The sequence below is a fragment of the Drosophila mojavensis genome, unplaced genomic scaffold, assembly GCF_018153725.1.
Source record: "Drosophila mojavensis isolate 15081-1352.22 unplaced genomic scaffold, ASM1815372v1 contig_81, whole genome shotgun sequence".
Lineage (NCBI taxonomy): Eukaryota > Metazoa > Arthropoda > Insecta > Diptera > Drosophilidae > Drosophila > Drosophila mojavensis.
The window spans coordinates 3739424-3756126 of NW_025318907.1; the positions used below are offsets into that span (position 1 = coordinate 3739424).

Sequence of the window (16703 nt, forward strand, 5' to 3'; positions counted from 1 at the left end):
TGTTGACTTGCATTTGACAACTTAATGAATTTCTCGCCCACTCTTAATGTAATGACATTTTCAAGTAATTCATCAGCATAAATCATTTTTTGAACGCCAAGTGGCGCCCTCTAACGTTCGGCAGCGGCAGTTTAACCCTAATACGTGCGATATTCGTGCGGACGCTTTATGAGAAAAGTTTTCTCGAAAGAGTGAAAAAATGGCTACTACGTGAGCGGCAGAAAAAATGGAAGAAGAGCGAAAAAGAGAACAGCGAGGGGAACATACATACATACCCACACACACTCACACACACATGTCATAAATGTCTGGCAACGCTGGCCAGGCTGAAACATATTTTTTGACAATGTGCAAGTTTTCCGCTCATGGAATATGCTCAACGGAAAAAACTTTTATTTTTATGTACGACGTCCCAAAGCATCAGCAACAACAACAACAACAACAACATCGACAATATCCAACTCAAACAATCTGGCATCACATCGAGTGCACAGAGTTGCCCCCTTTCAGGAAGTTCGTGTAGATTTTATTTGTAATTTGCTTTTATGCTTTATCGCTCGCTTGATTTTTATTATGATTATTATCGTGGGAATTACACAGCAAGTTTTAGGTCCTTATATCAGCTTTTCCGTCTTTCCTTCTTCATATTTTATCATGTTTTTTTTGCTTGTTGGTTTTTTTTTTTTTTTTTTTTTGTGCCCTTGGGGGGACTTCAAAGATTATATTCGAGTGTTGTTTGTGTGTGAAAATTTCTAGTGATTTATTGGGTCAGCCGTTGGATTTGTTGATGCTTGTTGCTGTTGTTGTTGCTGTTATGTTTGATGTGCCTTTGATGGCTTAAGCCTGGCAGCTTGTTTGTTGATAAGCTGCAAAAGTCAATTGATTGGCTGCTCTGTTTGTAGCTAAGTTTCGATAAGGCGAACCAAAGCGTAGCAAAATCAAAAGGATACTCAAATAAATTTCTTACAACTAAAACTCACGCACAAATTAATTAAATACAGATGAAAAGGCAATCAACTTACCTAAAAAGAGAAGAGAGAGTAAAGAAAGTGATTTTAGTAAAATATAATATTGATTAATATATAAATATATATGATTAATATATTGTATAAATAAATATGTATATTAAAGCAAAGAATTAAATTTTTGTAAATAATATAGGAGCTATGCTTAGCATATACCCTGTAATCAGTGCACAAAATAAATAGCTTGAATGTCAGACTGCCGTATGTTGAGCCTGCTATATAAACACACTAATATATACCATCAAACATTTAACTAATATAGATCGATATTCAATTATTTTTCAGCTCCTCAGCTACATAGATATTATATTTATTAACAGCATACAATATTTATAAATTTATTCTCATTTAAATATCTTAATGTAATATAAAATATAAATATATTTTTAAGCTTAGATGAGATCGCAAGCCGAGACATTTGTGGCACCAAATATCAACTGAAGACTTTCGCAATTTACTTCGAATCGAAAGACAACAACACCATTATTTCGAACTGTTATAAAGATTCTGTTTGTCTATTGAAGAAAAAGAGAAAATAGTTAGAGGGAAGAGAGAATGCTAGAAATAAATAAATATATATACCGTGGACGCAATTGTTGTTGTCAGCATTGGTGTTGTTGCTGTTGTAACATCTATTGTTACTGTCGTTAGAGGATCAGTTGTTACTGTTGTGGGAGCAACTGTTGTTACGGTTGTAGGTGCAACAGTTGTAGGAGCAACAGTTGTAGGAGCAACTGTTATAGGAGCAATTGTTGTTACGGTCGTTGGAGCAACGGTTGTAGGTGCAACAGTTGTAGGAGCAACAGTTGTAGGAGCAATTGTTGTAGGAGCAATGGTTGTAGGAGCAATTGTTGTAGGAGCAATGGTTGTAGGAGCAATTGTTGTAGGAGCAACTGTTGTAGGAGCAACTGTTGTTACGGTTGTAGGTGCAACAGTTGTAGGAGCAACAGTTGTAGGAGCAACTGTTGTAGGAGCAATTGTTGTAGGAGCAATTGTTGTAGGAGCAATTGTTGTAGGAGCAACTGTTGTAGGAGCGACTGTTGTAGGAGCAACTGTTGTAGGAGCAACTGTTGTAGGAGCGACTGTTGTAGGAGCAACTGTTGTAGGAGCAACTGTTGTTACTGTCGTAGGAGCAACTGTTGTAGGAGCAACAGTTGTAACTGTTGTAGGAGCAACTGTTGTAGGAGCAACCGTTGTAGGAGCAACTGTTATAGGAGCAACTGTTGTAGCAGCAACAGTTGTAGGAGCAATTGTTGTAGGAGCAACTGTTGTAGGAGCAACTGTTGTTACGGTCGTTGGAGCAACGGTTATTGGTGGATCAGTTGCGTCTGTTGCAGTTGTAGGAGCAGCAGTCACAACAGTCGCCTGAGCGATAACTTCAAAAGTCTCTCTAGGCGCTATTGCTCTACTAGCTGCTGCTGCCGTTGCATCCGTACCATCAGTAAATTGGTCAGCCATTAGCGACATGCCCTGTATTACACGATGTAGCCGAAACATGCTCATTCCTATATCCCGATATAAATCGACACCATTCGTAGTGCTCTGAACGATGAAGCAGGCGATGAGGTAGAAACGTATAGCGTACATGTCAAGGCGCTGACAACTCCGAAACTGTATGAAGTCCAGAAGACCCGCATGCCTTTTATGTTCGCCTAGAACAAAAGCTGCGACTAACGGTTAACATAACAGAGAACGAAGTCGAGCATAGTTTGGTTTGATCGCAATGCTATAAGTCGTCTTGGAACGTGTTTCTCCAAGTTAATTGCTAGAGCTTATTGATTTTTTACTCCCTCTCGAGTGCATATCAGCTTAAAACGTGCTAGTGGTTGTGTTGGTCTTTTATATAACTGCATGAGATCATTCTTAAAGAATTAATAACACTTTCATATTGCATAATTTAGTGAGTGAAGTGCTAATTCTAATTTTTTTCATTTTATTTTCATGTTAATTATCTCTGAACATCACACAAAGCTTTATCCACTTTCCGGAACTGATGTACCTTGATATTGCGAATCGATTTCTCTGATAGGCAACTCTCAGTTCTCCGAACAACTCAATTTTGCATTTTGCAGTTGCTATTGTTGTTGTTGTTGTTGGCGCATAAAGAGCCTAAAAATCCGCTTTTAGCCATGATGCTATGGGGATGTGGGCGAAATAACCACTAAAACCACAAAAGGCTCAAAACCGTAAGTAAAACAAAAACAAACTTCTACAGAGCAGTCGGACAGACAACATGAACGTTGTTTAGCACTGGCCAAAAGTGGTTCCAGTTCGACGGAAGCACAGTGTGTGAAAGGCAAATGTGTAGAAGAGTGTATGTGTGTGTCTATGTGTGTGTGTGTGTGTGTGTGTGTGTGTGTGTTTAGCATGCAAAAAGCACAACCAGCAAAGTGGAAGCAGACGAGCTGCTGTTGCACCGAAGGTTGCCACACACAAAAGGGGCCACTAAAGACCTGCACGTGTATTTACATGTGTGCAGAGATGTATGTATGTGTGTGTGTCTGTGTGTATTTAACAGCAAAGTCAAGCACTTGTGATATGCACAGCACAAAATCCAAATTTAATGACCAAGTAAAATAGACACCAAAGTCGAAGCGAAGAGGCAGCAAGTGCCCTGCCCCACCTCTCCCTCTCGCACTCTTCCGCACGCTCTGTGTCGGTGTGTGTGTGTATGTGCATGTCTGAGGCGTGGCACTAATGTTAGTTGAATGTTTGCGTTTGGCTCGACATACGCTTTGTTATCAGCATGCGTCCTCTCATCGTGCCTGCCTTGCCTTTGCTTTTGCCTTTACTTTTTTTTTGCTTTCTTGTTTTTTTTTTTTTTTTTTTTTTTTTTGCAATTGGATATGCCTTTTTGTGCCTCACGGCTCTGTTAATGTTGACAATGCGCTGCCAAGGACATGGCACGATTCGGCTGCACAGCGAAGTGAGTGCGGAGGAAATGGAGATGAAGGGCCGGCCTCGCCCCCTCGCCTCCTCGCCTGCATCGCTGCCTAACTGGGCTGCTGTCCATGTTGATGGAGTGTTGTCATGGCGCATCGTTAACTTAGCAACTAAGTTGAGCACACACACACAGACACACGCACACACATACGTGCACACATGCACATATAATAAAGAGGGAAAAGGGAAACCGTGTGGCCGTTGGCAAAAGCTAAACGACATTGACATCGACATCTCGACATCGCCATCGACATCTCTCGACATGGACATGCAACATCATCAGCATCCACATTCACAATGGAGGGCAACTTTTGCAGATGCCCCCTCCTTCCACACCTCTCCCTCGTAAGCCCTCTGGCTCACATTATGGCAAATTATGACATTGACAATGCCCTGGCAATTCCACCTGGCCATAACGTGTCCTGGCTCAGCCGTCACCTCGGCCTGCCCCGCACCTTGGCAGAGGTGTCACATTTCTTAACATGACCCCGTTGCCAGGCGTCATTTTGCATGCAATTTGTTGCGGCATGCCACACAAACACACACACACACTCACACACAGACACACATCTAAATAAATATTTCATGAATACACTCCAAACGAGCTCGACACAAAAATAAAACGAAAACAAAACTTGAGCGCTACCAAACTTAAAGCCGAAACGGAAGTTTCCACAGAAGTTCAAGATTTGTATCCACAGGCATTAGCAAATTAAAAAGTTTACTTTCCGAGAAAGAACACAAACGAATTTCTCGATTTACCAAACAACAAGGAGCTTAACTTGTCTTGAAGTAGGTTGTATACTCGCTTACAGCATGATTATATGATTACTGAATAACAGAAAATCTGAATGATTTGATATGAAAAATGTGGAGAATATAATATAATATAATATGATATATTATGGGACCAAACCTATTATATATAGTCAAAATATATTTCGTATTTCTGAAAGACTCGGATCTTTATCCTAGCTTAAAAATTCATGAAGTTCAAAAAGTCTTTATAAGCATTCTCAGGCATTAGCAAATTAAAAAGTTTATTTAAAAAAAAAATAAAATAAACGCGACTTCTTGACTTAGCGAAGAATGAAGAGCTCAAGTCGTTCTGAAGTAAGCTAATTATATAAGAATTTGTATTATTAGAGAGAACCAGTAAAGATTTTTCTTTTTATTTATTTATTTTATTAGATTCTTTTATTAATTAATTTAATTTAATTAATTTTTTTTTATTGAGATAAATCTTTGAGATGTGATCATGTAGCTTAAAAGCTTTGAATGGCCGATTCTTGATTATAATATGGAAAATACTTAGAATATCCATTAAGAATATACAAAATATGTAAAATATTTAGAAAAATAAATATATAAATTTTTAAACATAAATATTTGCATATAAAAAATAGTAAATTCATAAGTCTCTATGTCACAAAAGCTGTATGAAAGATAAAATGAAATATTTACGAATTTGCTCTTAAAAAGGGAAACAAATATGCATTTGCATATGCACATTTGCATAAATAAATATATGAAATGAACGAAAAAAAAAAAAAAACATTATCATATATACATGATAAAATCTACATCAAATATCTAAATCGAATCTTCAGCACCTCACTAAAATTTGTTTAAAATTGTTGAAAAATGAAAGCATATTTTCAACTCTTCGCCCAACTCTGGCGTTATCAGCTCTTGACTCAAGTGTAAACACATAAAATCAACTGTTTATGCAGTCAAATCTATCAGATCTAGAGTAAGGCACAAACTCATATATACTATAGATAGACTAAAAATGTTCCGCTCTCTTGTTGGCTCGTTCGCTGGTTCGCTCCGGTAAGTGTGCACGAGGCAAAGTGCAAAACAAAACAAACAACAAGAAAGTGTTGCATACTTAGCAGCGCCGTCTCAGCCACTTGTCCTTGCTGTCGTTTTCGCTGCTGCAGCTCTGAAGCATGTTGCATGCTTCATGCTGTTCTTGTTGCTGCTGCAGCGGCTGTTAAATTTGCGCACAGCTAAAATAAATGCCATAAAACGAAAACAAAGCTTAAGTAAAATTCGCTGTAAAATAAAAAGCAAAAGATTTGCGCACAACTTTTTGTTTTGCGGGCCACGATTTCTAGTTTTGTTTCCATTTCGCCTTTTTGTTTTGCATTACAAATGAACTTTTTGTTGTTGTTTTATTTACTCGTTGTTGTTTGTTCTTCCTCTTCTTCTTCTTCTTTTTTTTTTTTTTTTGAGTATTACGTGCGAGCATTTGAACATTTCAACATTTTCATTGCGCCCAGCCTGATGAAATTTATGTGCATATATTTTATATTTTTATTATTTTTTGTTTTATGCTCCTGGGGCGGTTCATTCATGCGTTCCGGGTCGAGATTCACAGTGTTCGCATCGCTCCGCCTTGTTGCAGCAGCAGCAGCAGCAGTTGATTTTCGTGATTCATGCATAATTACGGCTATAGTGAGTGCCTTCATATATATGCATAGAACGTTGATATATGTATATGTATGTGTGTAGGCACAAGCCCGTCTGACTGGCATATAAATCAACGACCAAACAACAATCAAATGTCCGCCGGATTGTCCAAATGTTTGATATGATTGTCATGCTGCGGTTGCAACTCAACTTGAGCCCCTATATACATATATCCCTTCATACAAATGTCCTCTGAATGCCGGATTATACGTTGTATACGTTCCGTCAACAAATGCATTTCATTTGTATATTTATGTAATTCCATTTCCATTTGAAATGCAACAAAATACGAGCACATCATATAAGCTCTTTTAAGCTCAACTTTATGAATTTCATACTTATATATGTATATAGTATATGCTTTTTTCTGTTTGTACTGTAAAACAAATTACGCTTATAAAGTCTATTTTAGTTTTAAAGGAATTTCTGTTTTATAGAACAAAAATTTCCGCCAAAAAATATTTTAGCTTTAAGACTATCTTATAGTATAGGCTTGACAAAGATTTTTGGAATTAAGTAAAATTATATTTTAACTCAATTCGAAGCACAATAGGAACTCTTAGCTGAGGAAGTCATTTTTCTGTATTATGAAACAAACAATAGAATTTTAATCAACTGCAGATTTATTATCTGCCTTTCCTTCTCTCATTCGCTAGCTCTCTCGCTCCTTCTTCACCTCTTATCTACATCCCAAATCTAATGTCAGAACATAATGTTTTAACTATTTCATTCAACTAGACAGGCGTTTAGAGCAATTTCGAGTATGTTCTTTAATTCCATTAGGAAAGTTTCAGCCCACTTTACAGGACATTTTAACGCATTTGTATGCGTGTGTAGGCGGGGGCGGGAGACACACAGTGCACACAAAGTTTTGGCATTAAAAGCGCGTTCTATTCAATGGAGAGTGCTGCCCCCGTCGGCCTCTCCAGAATGTTAATGCTTAAAGTGAATGCGGTCAAAATTCAATTAAAATCAAATGTGTGCTACAGCTATTGTTGCCCTAACTTTATGTCCGAAGTTTTTTGACTGGGCGCGGTCAATTGAAAGCAATTAAAAGTGGGCGGCCTCTCTCTCTCGGTGGAGTATAATCCAGAAATTGTGACAGAAACCTAAATCGTTCTCAAGTGAGAACTGTGCTTAGGATTAGGCCAATAGCTGTGTGTGCCTGGGCGTGGCCTCTAAGCAGCTCAAGAGCTTAGCACAAGCACTTTAAATTTGAGCTACGCTGTTGCGGATTTTCGACTGCAAAGTCACGTGGCTGAGTCAGTCTAAAGCAGCAGTAAAAATTTCGTGTTATTATTATTACAGCTTTCGTTGTTGCTTTTGCTGCTGCTTAATCTGCTGCTAGTGCTGCTGCTGCTTCCTCTTCTTCTTCTTGTTATAGTTTCACTACCTTATGTTATTGTTTTCATATGTGCCAAGATTCTGCAGCAGCGCGAAATTCATTTTTATTGCATACTTTTTTGGGGCACACTGCAAGACTTACAAAATGGCTGCCAATGCACACAAAATGGCCGCCCGGCTAACAAAGCATTTGCAGCAGCATATACAATTGGGGCGTGGTAGCATTGGGCTGTGTGGGTGTGTGGGCGTGCCTTTAAAAAGATCTATATCGTATGGGAAGTACGAGTAATTAATAGCTGCACAAAAGCGCCTATGCAAACAAACACACACACACACACACAGAGAGACGCACACACATACACAAACACAGATTATTGGGCGCCTTATTGCTATCGTAGTTGGGCGCTGTAATTAAAAGATTAATTTTTAATGTGCGCTTAGTGGAAAACGAAGCTAGAGATTGAGCATTTGCCGCTGGCGCATATAAATAGAAAGGATTTTAGCAGCTACCACACACACATACAAATATGCACACATACACAGCTACTCACACATCCATACACCACATACACAAATTGTAATTTATGTTCCATTTCTGCCCACTGTTTCTTTTTTTTTTTATCAAAGTGCAATTTTATGAGCCCATTTTTTATGTGCTCAGCTCTCCCTCTCTTTCTCTCTCTATCTCTCTCTTGCTCACTATAGCTAATATATTAAATATGTCTATCTCGCTTGCAGCCTTTGCTCTCTTTCTTGCCAGTTTTGTTTGCTTTGTGTTAAATTTTTTATTATTACGCGAGAGATTTCCGTTTCGGCCAGCCTTTTTTCGACTCTTCCTTTTTATATAAATATATATTTTTTTTTTGTTTCCTTTGCGTTCCTTTATTTCTGATTTTTCGCTTTTGCTTGCAGCTGAAAATTAAATGTGCACACCTGTAAATTTTTAATGCACTTTGGCATAAGCTTATTTCATACACATTTTTGTTGCTCCCACTTGATTAAAAAGGTAGTTCATTTAATATTTAACAAGCTGCAACAAATACACTTGAAAAAAATTGATGCGCACTGCGATGAACAAGTTATTATTATAAATAATTGGTATGAATTTTATTATATTTTAATTCATTTGCGCTTATCGCTTGAGCCAATTAGATGACAGAAAAGCATTAAAATTTTATTAAAGAAGAAAATGTGATTTATAATTAAACTAAATAAGTTTTTGTTATGGCTGACAAATGAAATTATATAGATCAGTTATTGAATGAATGCATATGATATATAAAAAGGAGGCTTTGTTATGGTTTCGAAATTAAGTTCAATGTCACATATTTTTAAATGAAATTTATAAATTATAGACAAGTCGAACTCAGGTATATATTTTTAAAATATATATATTAAAATATTGAAAAAGGTCTAATTTTTTTTGTAATATCAATATAATTTATAGAAAAATATTGAAGTCGATTTTATTATAAAAATGTACTATAAGAGAATAGATTTTGTCGGTATTTGCTGGCTAAATTTTATCATAAAATAAATAAAATTAAATATTTATATATACATATAATATTATCATGCTAAAAAAAAATAATAAAAAAAATATATATATAAAATTAAACAATAAATTATATTAAGATATTTCATTTATATAAAACGAACGATCTCATTTAAAAGTTATATTAAATTATATACAAAATTTGTATTTATTAAATGCATTTCTTTTTCAGACTCTACCCATAGCAGATTTTCTGCAGCTAAAAATATACTTTTAGCATATCAACAATAGAGAAACTTTTTCAATTTAGCTAAAATGTTCAGCTTAACCAACTATAGACGTCCCCGCCCCCAGCGCCAGCAGCACTTATGCACTCTCGCACCACTCACTCGGCAGCACTTTCAGTTTGTTAATCGTTATTTTCTCGACGTTTCTCTGTCGCTTATCTATTTGTTCGTTCGCCTGCCAGACACGCTTTATCCTTATTCATGTCAACAGCCGCTCGCATCTGTGCGTGCACTATCATTAATATTTAAAAGAGCTAAAAGTAGCCAACACTCTTTCTTTCTGTTTACCAAAAAATGTACAAAGACAAAGCGCGCATAATTAGCAACAATACAAAAACAAATAGAAAACGACAACAACAACAACAATAGCTAAGCGAAACTGGGCAGCCAATTAGTGAGCTAAAGAGGGCGTGCCAAAAAAAAAAAAAAAAAACACACAGATAGGGAGAACGAGAAAGCAGTCAAAATAAAGCATAAAAAAAAAAAAAAAAAAATAGAACGTCGCTCAACCAAATAAACTTGACAAATTACACGCTCCGTTTGCCATGCACCAAAAACGAGATATATAGATATATATGTACATACATATCTAGCAGCTAAGCCACTTTCCGAAGCTAACCGAAATGCAAAATGAGATAGACGCTTGTAATGTGATACAGCAGCAATCACAATTAACAATAAAGCGGCCAAAAGGCAACTGCAATAGCCTGCAGCCAGTGACACGGGGTAATGTGGTGTCAGTAGTGTAAGCCAATTGTTAGAGGGTTACAAAAAATGGTTATTGTTGTTGTTGTAACTTAGTTAACCAAGCATACAAAAACAACAAATATTTGTTCGTCATGTAGATGGATAGCTGGCTGCTCTACTACCACAACTGCCTGAACTAATAACCGCAAAAGTCTAAAACTTGATTAAACTGCGGTTAATGAGGCACTCTATGTGCTCAACGATCAACATCTTGCCTAATCATGGCTCAGCTCATGCCTCAGCTCGCATATCAGCTAACATCGCGCTATTACATAACTCGCCTTCTGTGGCTTGGCTTTGACACTGAAGCCAAATGCGACAGGTGGCTGCGCGATGTGATGCGATGCCAGCTGACAAGGGCAAGGTAAACACAGGCGTTGGCCAAGTTCATATTCGGGTTTGATCATATGATATAAGATCATGAAAATGCTATTAAAGCTGACATTGAGCACAAAATATCTTCTACAAAATTAGAGAGAATATTCCTAAAAATCATTCTCATTAAATATTAACAAAAATTAAATAATAATTAATATAATATATAATTTTTGACATATGTATGTATATACATAAATATTCTTCCTTTCGAATTTTCGTATGTGGCTGATGATGAATATATAAAATAAATAATTCATAAAAAATCACTTAGATATTTATTTATATTATAAATCGTGAAATTTGTTTGTCCAATATGCTTTTTAATGAGGCAATATATTTCCCATCAAAATGTCCATTAACATTTCAGATGTTTTGATTAATTTAAGGCAAATAGAAATTAGTTTATTATTCTTAAGATAAAATTACGCATTAAAATTATTTTAAAGCATCATGAAACATTTAAAATTATGAGATAAGCACATTTGAACTATATTTTTAATCTAAAATATAACTATACAAAAATTAAAAAAAAAAAAAAAAAAAAAAAAAAAACTTTTTAATTTGAGAAAACCAGAAATCAAAGACTTTGACAATAAAGTAGAAATAATATAATAATCTTAACAAAAAGACATAACACTATGTGTTATACACATTCTTTTTTAATCAGTCGTAAATTCAGAACAAATGCCATAACATATTTTTGGGAAATGTTTATGGATATGAAAAGTGTATAGAATAAAAAAAATTACAAAATTTAATTCATTTGCATTCAATGTCAGCCGTTTGATTGTCAAAATTTTTTAGGTACTCGCAATCTTTTTGCTTTTTATCAATTCCCAGGCAACGGTAATATATGAGAGATGAACGCATTGTGACATCGTCCAACTAATAAGCACCTTAGATGACTACATTAAAAAAAAATTTTAGGTCTAAGAAGGTTCCCAATCCATGCACACGTCACTTTGATATCACAAAGCTAATACCTAAGCCCCGGAAAAACTTCCGGAATCCCGAAACCACCAAAGGACCCGCATCAGTGAAATCGCCCATAGCCAAATCTTACATAGACCCAAGAGTCCGTGGATATGTCAGAGCGCCAGCCGAATGGCGGCCGGTCGATAGTGGCTATATGCCAGACGATCGAGGCAGTCCCTACTTGCTGCTCTCCGAGGACGAGGACGACTTTTCGCAGGTGAATGAAAATGCAAAGAAGCTACGAGCACCTACCTGTCACAATGTGTTGCATGAACCGCGGCTGAAACTGGATGCGCCCGATGTGAAGCGCCTGGTGCGCGGCATACGGCTCAGCATTTGTGTCGAGCACACCCACTTTCCACTGATTGCCAAGGTATCGAAGGGTCTGGGCCTCACCCACGTGCCAGAGCATCGCCTGTGGAATGTTCAATGGTGCGATAATACGCCCCATTTCGATCTACTGAAGAGTATGAAGCGATTTCAGCAAATCAACCATTTCCCCGGCATGATGGAAATCTGCCGCAAGGATCTACTATCGCGTAATCTGAATCGCATGCTCAAAATGTATCCAGGCGACTATCGCATATTTCCCAAGACCTGGCTACTGCCCACAGAGTAAGTGTTGAATACCAAATCGATCCCGTTGCTCGGCTAACATTTTCCTTTCAGCACCTACGATGTGGCTGTCTATGCTAGCAAGCACAAGCGCACGTTTATACTCAAACCCTACTCATCGGGGCAGGGGCGTGGTATTTGGCTAACCAACAATCTGCGCACGGTGGGCAGACAGGAGAAACTGATCTGCCAGACGTACATTGAAAAGGTGAGTATAGGAACCCAGTTTCATCTACATTAGTATCCGATTATAACGACATGCTCAAGGGTTCGTCGTTATATCTGGAAGTCATTATGTGTATATAAGTTTGCTTATAAAACTTTGTCTGAGGACCAGACGAATATCTCTCTATCTCTCTCTCTCTCCCACTCATTATATCTCTCTCTGTGTCCCTCTTTTTTCTCCTTCCCTAATTACTCTCTCTCTCTCTCTCTCTCTCTCTCTCTATTTATCTGTCTTTCTTTGTTTTTAGCTCTTTATATTTAACATAAATTTTATTTATTCATATCTTTTCCATTTTAGCTTTATTTAGTTGTCTCTCTGTTCTCCCTTTTTCATTTCATTCTCATTATATCATTTTATCATTTAATTACTTAATCCATTTTATCAATAAAATTTATATTCTAATTCTCAACTATTTCCCCCTTCTTTAGCCCCTCCTCATCGATGGCTTTAAGTTTGATTTGCGTGTTTATACGCTGGTCACTTCAGTGGATCCGCTCCGCATCTTTGTCTACAACGAGGGCCTGGCTCGTTTTGCAACCCATAAATACAAGCCGCCGGCGTTGGGCAACAGCAACAATATGTTCATGCACCTGACCAACTATTGTGTGAATCGCCGCAGCTGCAACTATGATGCAGGCACTGGCAATGACAAGGGCTCCAAACGGAAATTGAGTGCATATAACAAGTGGCTCGCCGATCACCATTACAATGTGGATGAGTTCTGGGCGACGGTGGACGATGCGATCATCAAGACCGTGATCAGCGCTTGGCCAGTGCTGAAGCACAATTATCACATCTGCTTCCCGAAGCACGATAAGATACAGGCCTGCTTTCAGCTATTGGGCTTCGACATACTCGTCGATTGGAAGCTTAAGCCGTACATTCTGGAGGTGAATCATACGCCCAGTTTGGCGGGCGGAGAGCCGGTTGACTTCGAAGTAAAGCGTCCACTGATACGCGACACTTTGAACCTGATCAGCATGCCCCTGGTCGACAAGGAGGAGATCATCCGCGAGGATCGTGCGCTGCTTCGTGATCGTCTGATGAGGCAGATGCATCGACGCCGTGTGGTCACTCCGCCCAAGGACGGGTCAGGACAGCGACCAGCCGGTGGCGCCGACGAGAATCCAGTGTGCTCTCTGGGCGCTCTGGCCCAGCAAATTGCCTGGGAGGAAAGCCATTTGGGCAACTACAGGCGCATAATGCCGCCCACCGACACTAATCGGGTCAGTTACTACTTCAAGTTCTACAATCAATACAAGGATATACCCATGTTCAAGGACAACACAGCCAGCACTAGTCGCCATCAAGTCACTCGTGAGCATTTGAGGCAGGAGCATCTCCAAAGCCAATTGCAGGACGAGCACTGTCAGCTGAATGAGCAGCTGCAGCTCCGCAACGACAATCGGATACCTCTTCTGAACAAGCAACTGCTCAAAGAGAAACGCATGCAAACACTGGCCATAATCAAGGACATACAGCTGCAGAAGGCCAAGATGTTGAAGCGGACGGAGGGTAAAGAGAAGGTGGGCTTATGGCAGATGCTCAATACGCCGGAACGGACGGAGGTCAAGAGGCGCAAGCATCGAGAGAACTCTAGGAAATCCTCGAGGCAGCCATCGAGGGACTCCTCGACGCAGTCCTCAAGGAGATCCCCGAGGCCGTCCTCGAGGCATTCTTCGAGGCAGTTCAGAAGAAAACCAACGGATTCAAACGAATCAACCGATACAAGCGAGCTCAAACGTCGCAAAGCTTTGCCTGAGATCTCGCCCAGCCGCATCAAACGCATCCACGTGCCCAACGCCAAGTCAAGCCGACGCGCCAAGCATCGCAAACTGCAGCAACGAATCAAACGATCGCGTCGCCTGGAGCGTGAGTCCCGCCTCGACGCCGAGTTCCTGGCCAAGCATAGCATTGTGGCTACTGCGCGCCTGCTGGCGGGCAGCTCCAAGCCTCAAACCTCCGCCACCTCGCAAATGTGCAGTAATGTTGTGCAAATGCCATGCCAACTAACCGAGTTTGAGTCCAAGCTGAATGCCTTTAACCAAGTCGAGCTACAGTCCTACCAGGAGCTCACATTCAGCAAGTACAGCGATCAAAATGTTGACTGGCTGCCCGAACCCATCGACGAATCGGACAATCAGCAGCACTTTGAGTGGCGATCAGAGCGCGAAATGGCTGTCAAGAACAGCATGTTTAAGGAGGTGGTAAGTAAATGAATTTGTATCGCACGGAATGGCAGTTCCCTTTAAGATCACTTGTTCCTCTTGATTTCTAACAGATAAGAACTACTATATCATAGGCGCATTTGTTAAACTAGACTTTGCTAGTTGAGTTCGATACATGTCAAGTTCGTAGTTACGTAGTTTTTGATCCAGTCTTGAGAATTTTCGATCGTATGTATTTTAACATATCGCTATATGAGTCCAATGTACTTCGTTGACTGATCGATACGATTTCAACAATACTGATATAGTAGTTCAAAAAAGATGATTACTGTTCAATGTTAACTAATTTCGAGCTATTTTCTTAGCTGTTCCATGAAATGTACGAGCGCGGTGATCTAACCAAAAATGATATTAGACTATTTCCAAATCTTCTGTATTCAATACTGCGCCATCAAATGAACAATAAAAATATTTATAATTCATATAACAAATACAATAATAATACTGATAAGGAAAAGGCTAAGGAAAGTATGTTGGTGACAATGAATTGAATGAAGAATATTTGAAATTGAAATTGCATTTGAATGAGACATATCCGAAAAACAGAGGGAGACAGTGAGAGACAGAGAGAGTTGGTAAGTGCCTCAGCCCGCAGCATTCTAACCAAACCCCATTCAATTGCATATCTTCAAGATCTGCATTGAAAAGTAATTTCCGAATCTTCTTTATCGCATAAATCTGAACGCCATCATCATCATCAGCATCACCAACGAGCAAGTACAGTTACTACTATGTGGGAAAACCCGAAACGTACCTCGTCGTTATTGAAACCTTCAAAGACCATAGTCTTTTAAATAAACTTAAATTTTAAGTGTAAGTTTGCCGCAAAAATTCGAAATTGTAACATAAAATATGGATTTAAACCCAAAAAAAAAATCTGTCACGAAAACAAAAACCAACATGAAAATCTTTCATTTTCATGTGCTTCTCTTCTGGAGACTCAACTAGCATTTCGGAAGATATCAGAGTACAGAATATTTTGGTATATACATAAATCAAATTAATTGTGTCGTATTAACTAAAGCAGCGCAAATGTGACGCCCGATGAAATCGAAATTAGTGACATCTCTGAGTGCCCGAAACGAAGCAAATAATTGTAAATGAAACCCCAAGCAATAAACTACAATTCATGTATACACAAAGGCATTCAATAGTTATGTTAAGCATCGAAAGCATTAAATTTATATAAGCAAAATTATAAATAAACAGATCTATTTCGGAAATGTCTTTAAGAATTATTTAGCTTACTCGCTTGTTCTATTCGAGCTGCCTCGACATCTGATATTGATTGCAATCGCAAACGGGAAAATACAATTTTCATAAACTTCTTTTGCAAGCAGTTCATAAGCATGAAAGCCTCCCCCACTACCCCATCCACCTGCCATGATTTGTCAAAGACAAACCATGCAAAACTTCTCCTAACCCCAACGAAGCCATTCCCTCTAGATAACTCTCAGCTGCCAACATCCTTGCGCTTTGATGCTGCTCTAGCATCCATAAACAAAATGCAACACAATACGCTAGCTAAACTTGGGGCTTGGGGCTTGAGCGGGTCGGAGCCTGGCGCAGTCTTCAAACTTGCATTATTGAAAACTGCAGTTGGCTACGCTTTTAGCTGCCGTTGCTGCCGCCATATGCAAAACAGCCATCGCAGTTTTTCACTAGACGATGGCAACGGAGGAGGCGGCTGCTGCTGCTGCCAAGCCAAAGGACCTGCCTTTGGTCTACTAGGGGCTTATGCTCTATGGTCTATGTCCTATAGCTTTGGCTTTGGCTTTAGACGTCAACGCATGTCCTGCGTTCCCTTTCTGTTTTGTATATGCTTTAAAAATGGGCGTAGTAGGGGCATTCTCTTTTCGTGCAGGCGTATGATACAGGCAGCGGAAAGCAAATTTAAGGCAAGAAATTATATAAATGCCTGAACAGACAAGACGATTTAAGCTGTGAATGCATCTTTACTATGGC

At 38.8% G+C, this 16703-nt stretch overlaps 3 protein-coding genes across 23 annotated transcripts in view; 1 reads left to right on the forward strand and 2 right to left on the reverse strand.

Moving 5' to 3' along the window:
• Positions 1 to 16703, reverse strand: part of LOC6580662 (heterogeneous nuclear ribonucleoprotein L-like) — a 153556-nt gene that overhangs the window by 89173 nt on the left and 47680 nt on the right. The gene's annotated exons all lie outside the window — the stretch shown is intronic.
• Positions 1366 to 5304, reverse strand: LOC116804136 (salivary glue protein Sgs-3-like). Its single transcript, XM_032730339.2, has 2 exons — positions 1608 to 5304; positions 1366 to 1540 (listed from the first exon to the last, which is right to left on the reverse strand). The coding sequence occupies exons 1-2, from the start codon at positions 2610 to 2612 to the stop codon at positions 1418 to 1420; spliced, it is 1128 nt and encodes a 375-aa protein (XP_032586230.1). The 5' UTR covers positions 2613 to 5304; the 3' UTR covers positions 1366 to 1417.
• LOC6580663 (tubulin polyglutamylase TTLL13P) lies at positions 11337 to 15961 on the forward strand. Of its 3 annotated transcripts, none has more exons than XR_001449302.3 (6): positions 11337 to 11540; positions 11596 to 12284; positions 12339 to 12492; positions 12939 to 14717; positions 15044 to 15313; positions 15372 to 15961. XR_001449302.3 is itself a non-coding variant. In XM_002006447.4 (5 exons), exons 2-5 carry the CDS (start codon positions 11596 to 11598, stop codon positions 14810 to 14812), a joined length of 2643 nt encoding a protein of 880 aa, XP_002006483.2. In that variant the 5' UTR covers positions 11337 to 11540; the 3' UTR covers positions 14813 to 15160. The 3 variants fall into 3 exon arrangements, 1 of the variants encoding a protein (XP_002006483.2); XR_001449303.3 differs by having other exon boundaries at positions 15440 to 15961; XM_002006447.4 differs by lacking the exon at positions 15372 to 15961 and having other exon boundaries at positions 14792 to 15160.

Coding starts and splice junctions, on each gene's coding strand:
- LOC116804136 (XM_032730339.2), bottom strand. CDS start 2,612: ATGTACGCTATACGTTTCTACCTCATCGCCTGCTTCATCGTTCAGAGC. Junction 1,541..1,607: donor CAACAACAATTGCGTCCACG/GTATATATATTT, acceptor TTTCTTCAATAG/ACAAACAGAATCTTTATAAC.
- LOC6580663 (XM_002006447.4), top strand. CDS start 11,596: ATGACTACATTAAAAAAAAATTTTAGGTCTAAGAAGGTTCCCAATCCA. Junction 12,285..12,338: donor ACCTGGCTACTGCCCACAGA/GTAAGTGTTGAA, acceptor TTTTCCTTTCAG/CACCTACGATGTGGCTGTCT. Junction 14,718..14,791: donor ACAGCATGTTTAAGGAGGTG/GTAAGTAAATGA, acceptor GATTTCTAACAG/ATAAGAACTACTATATCATA.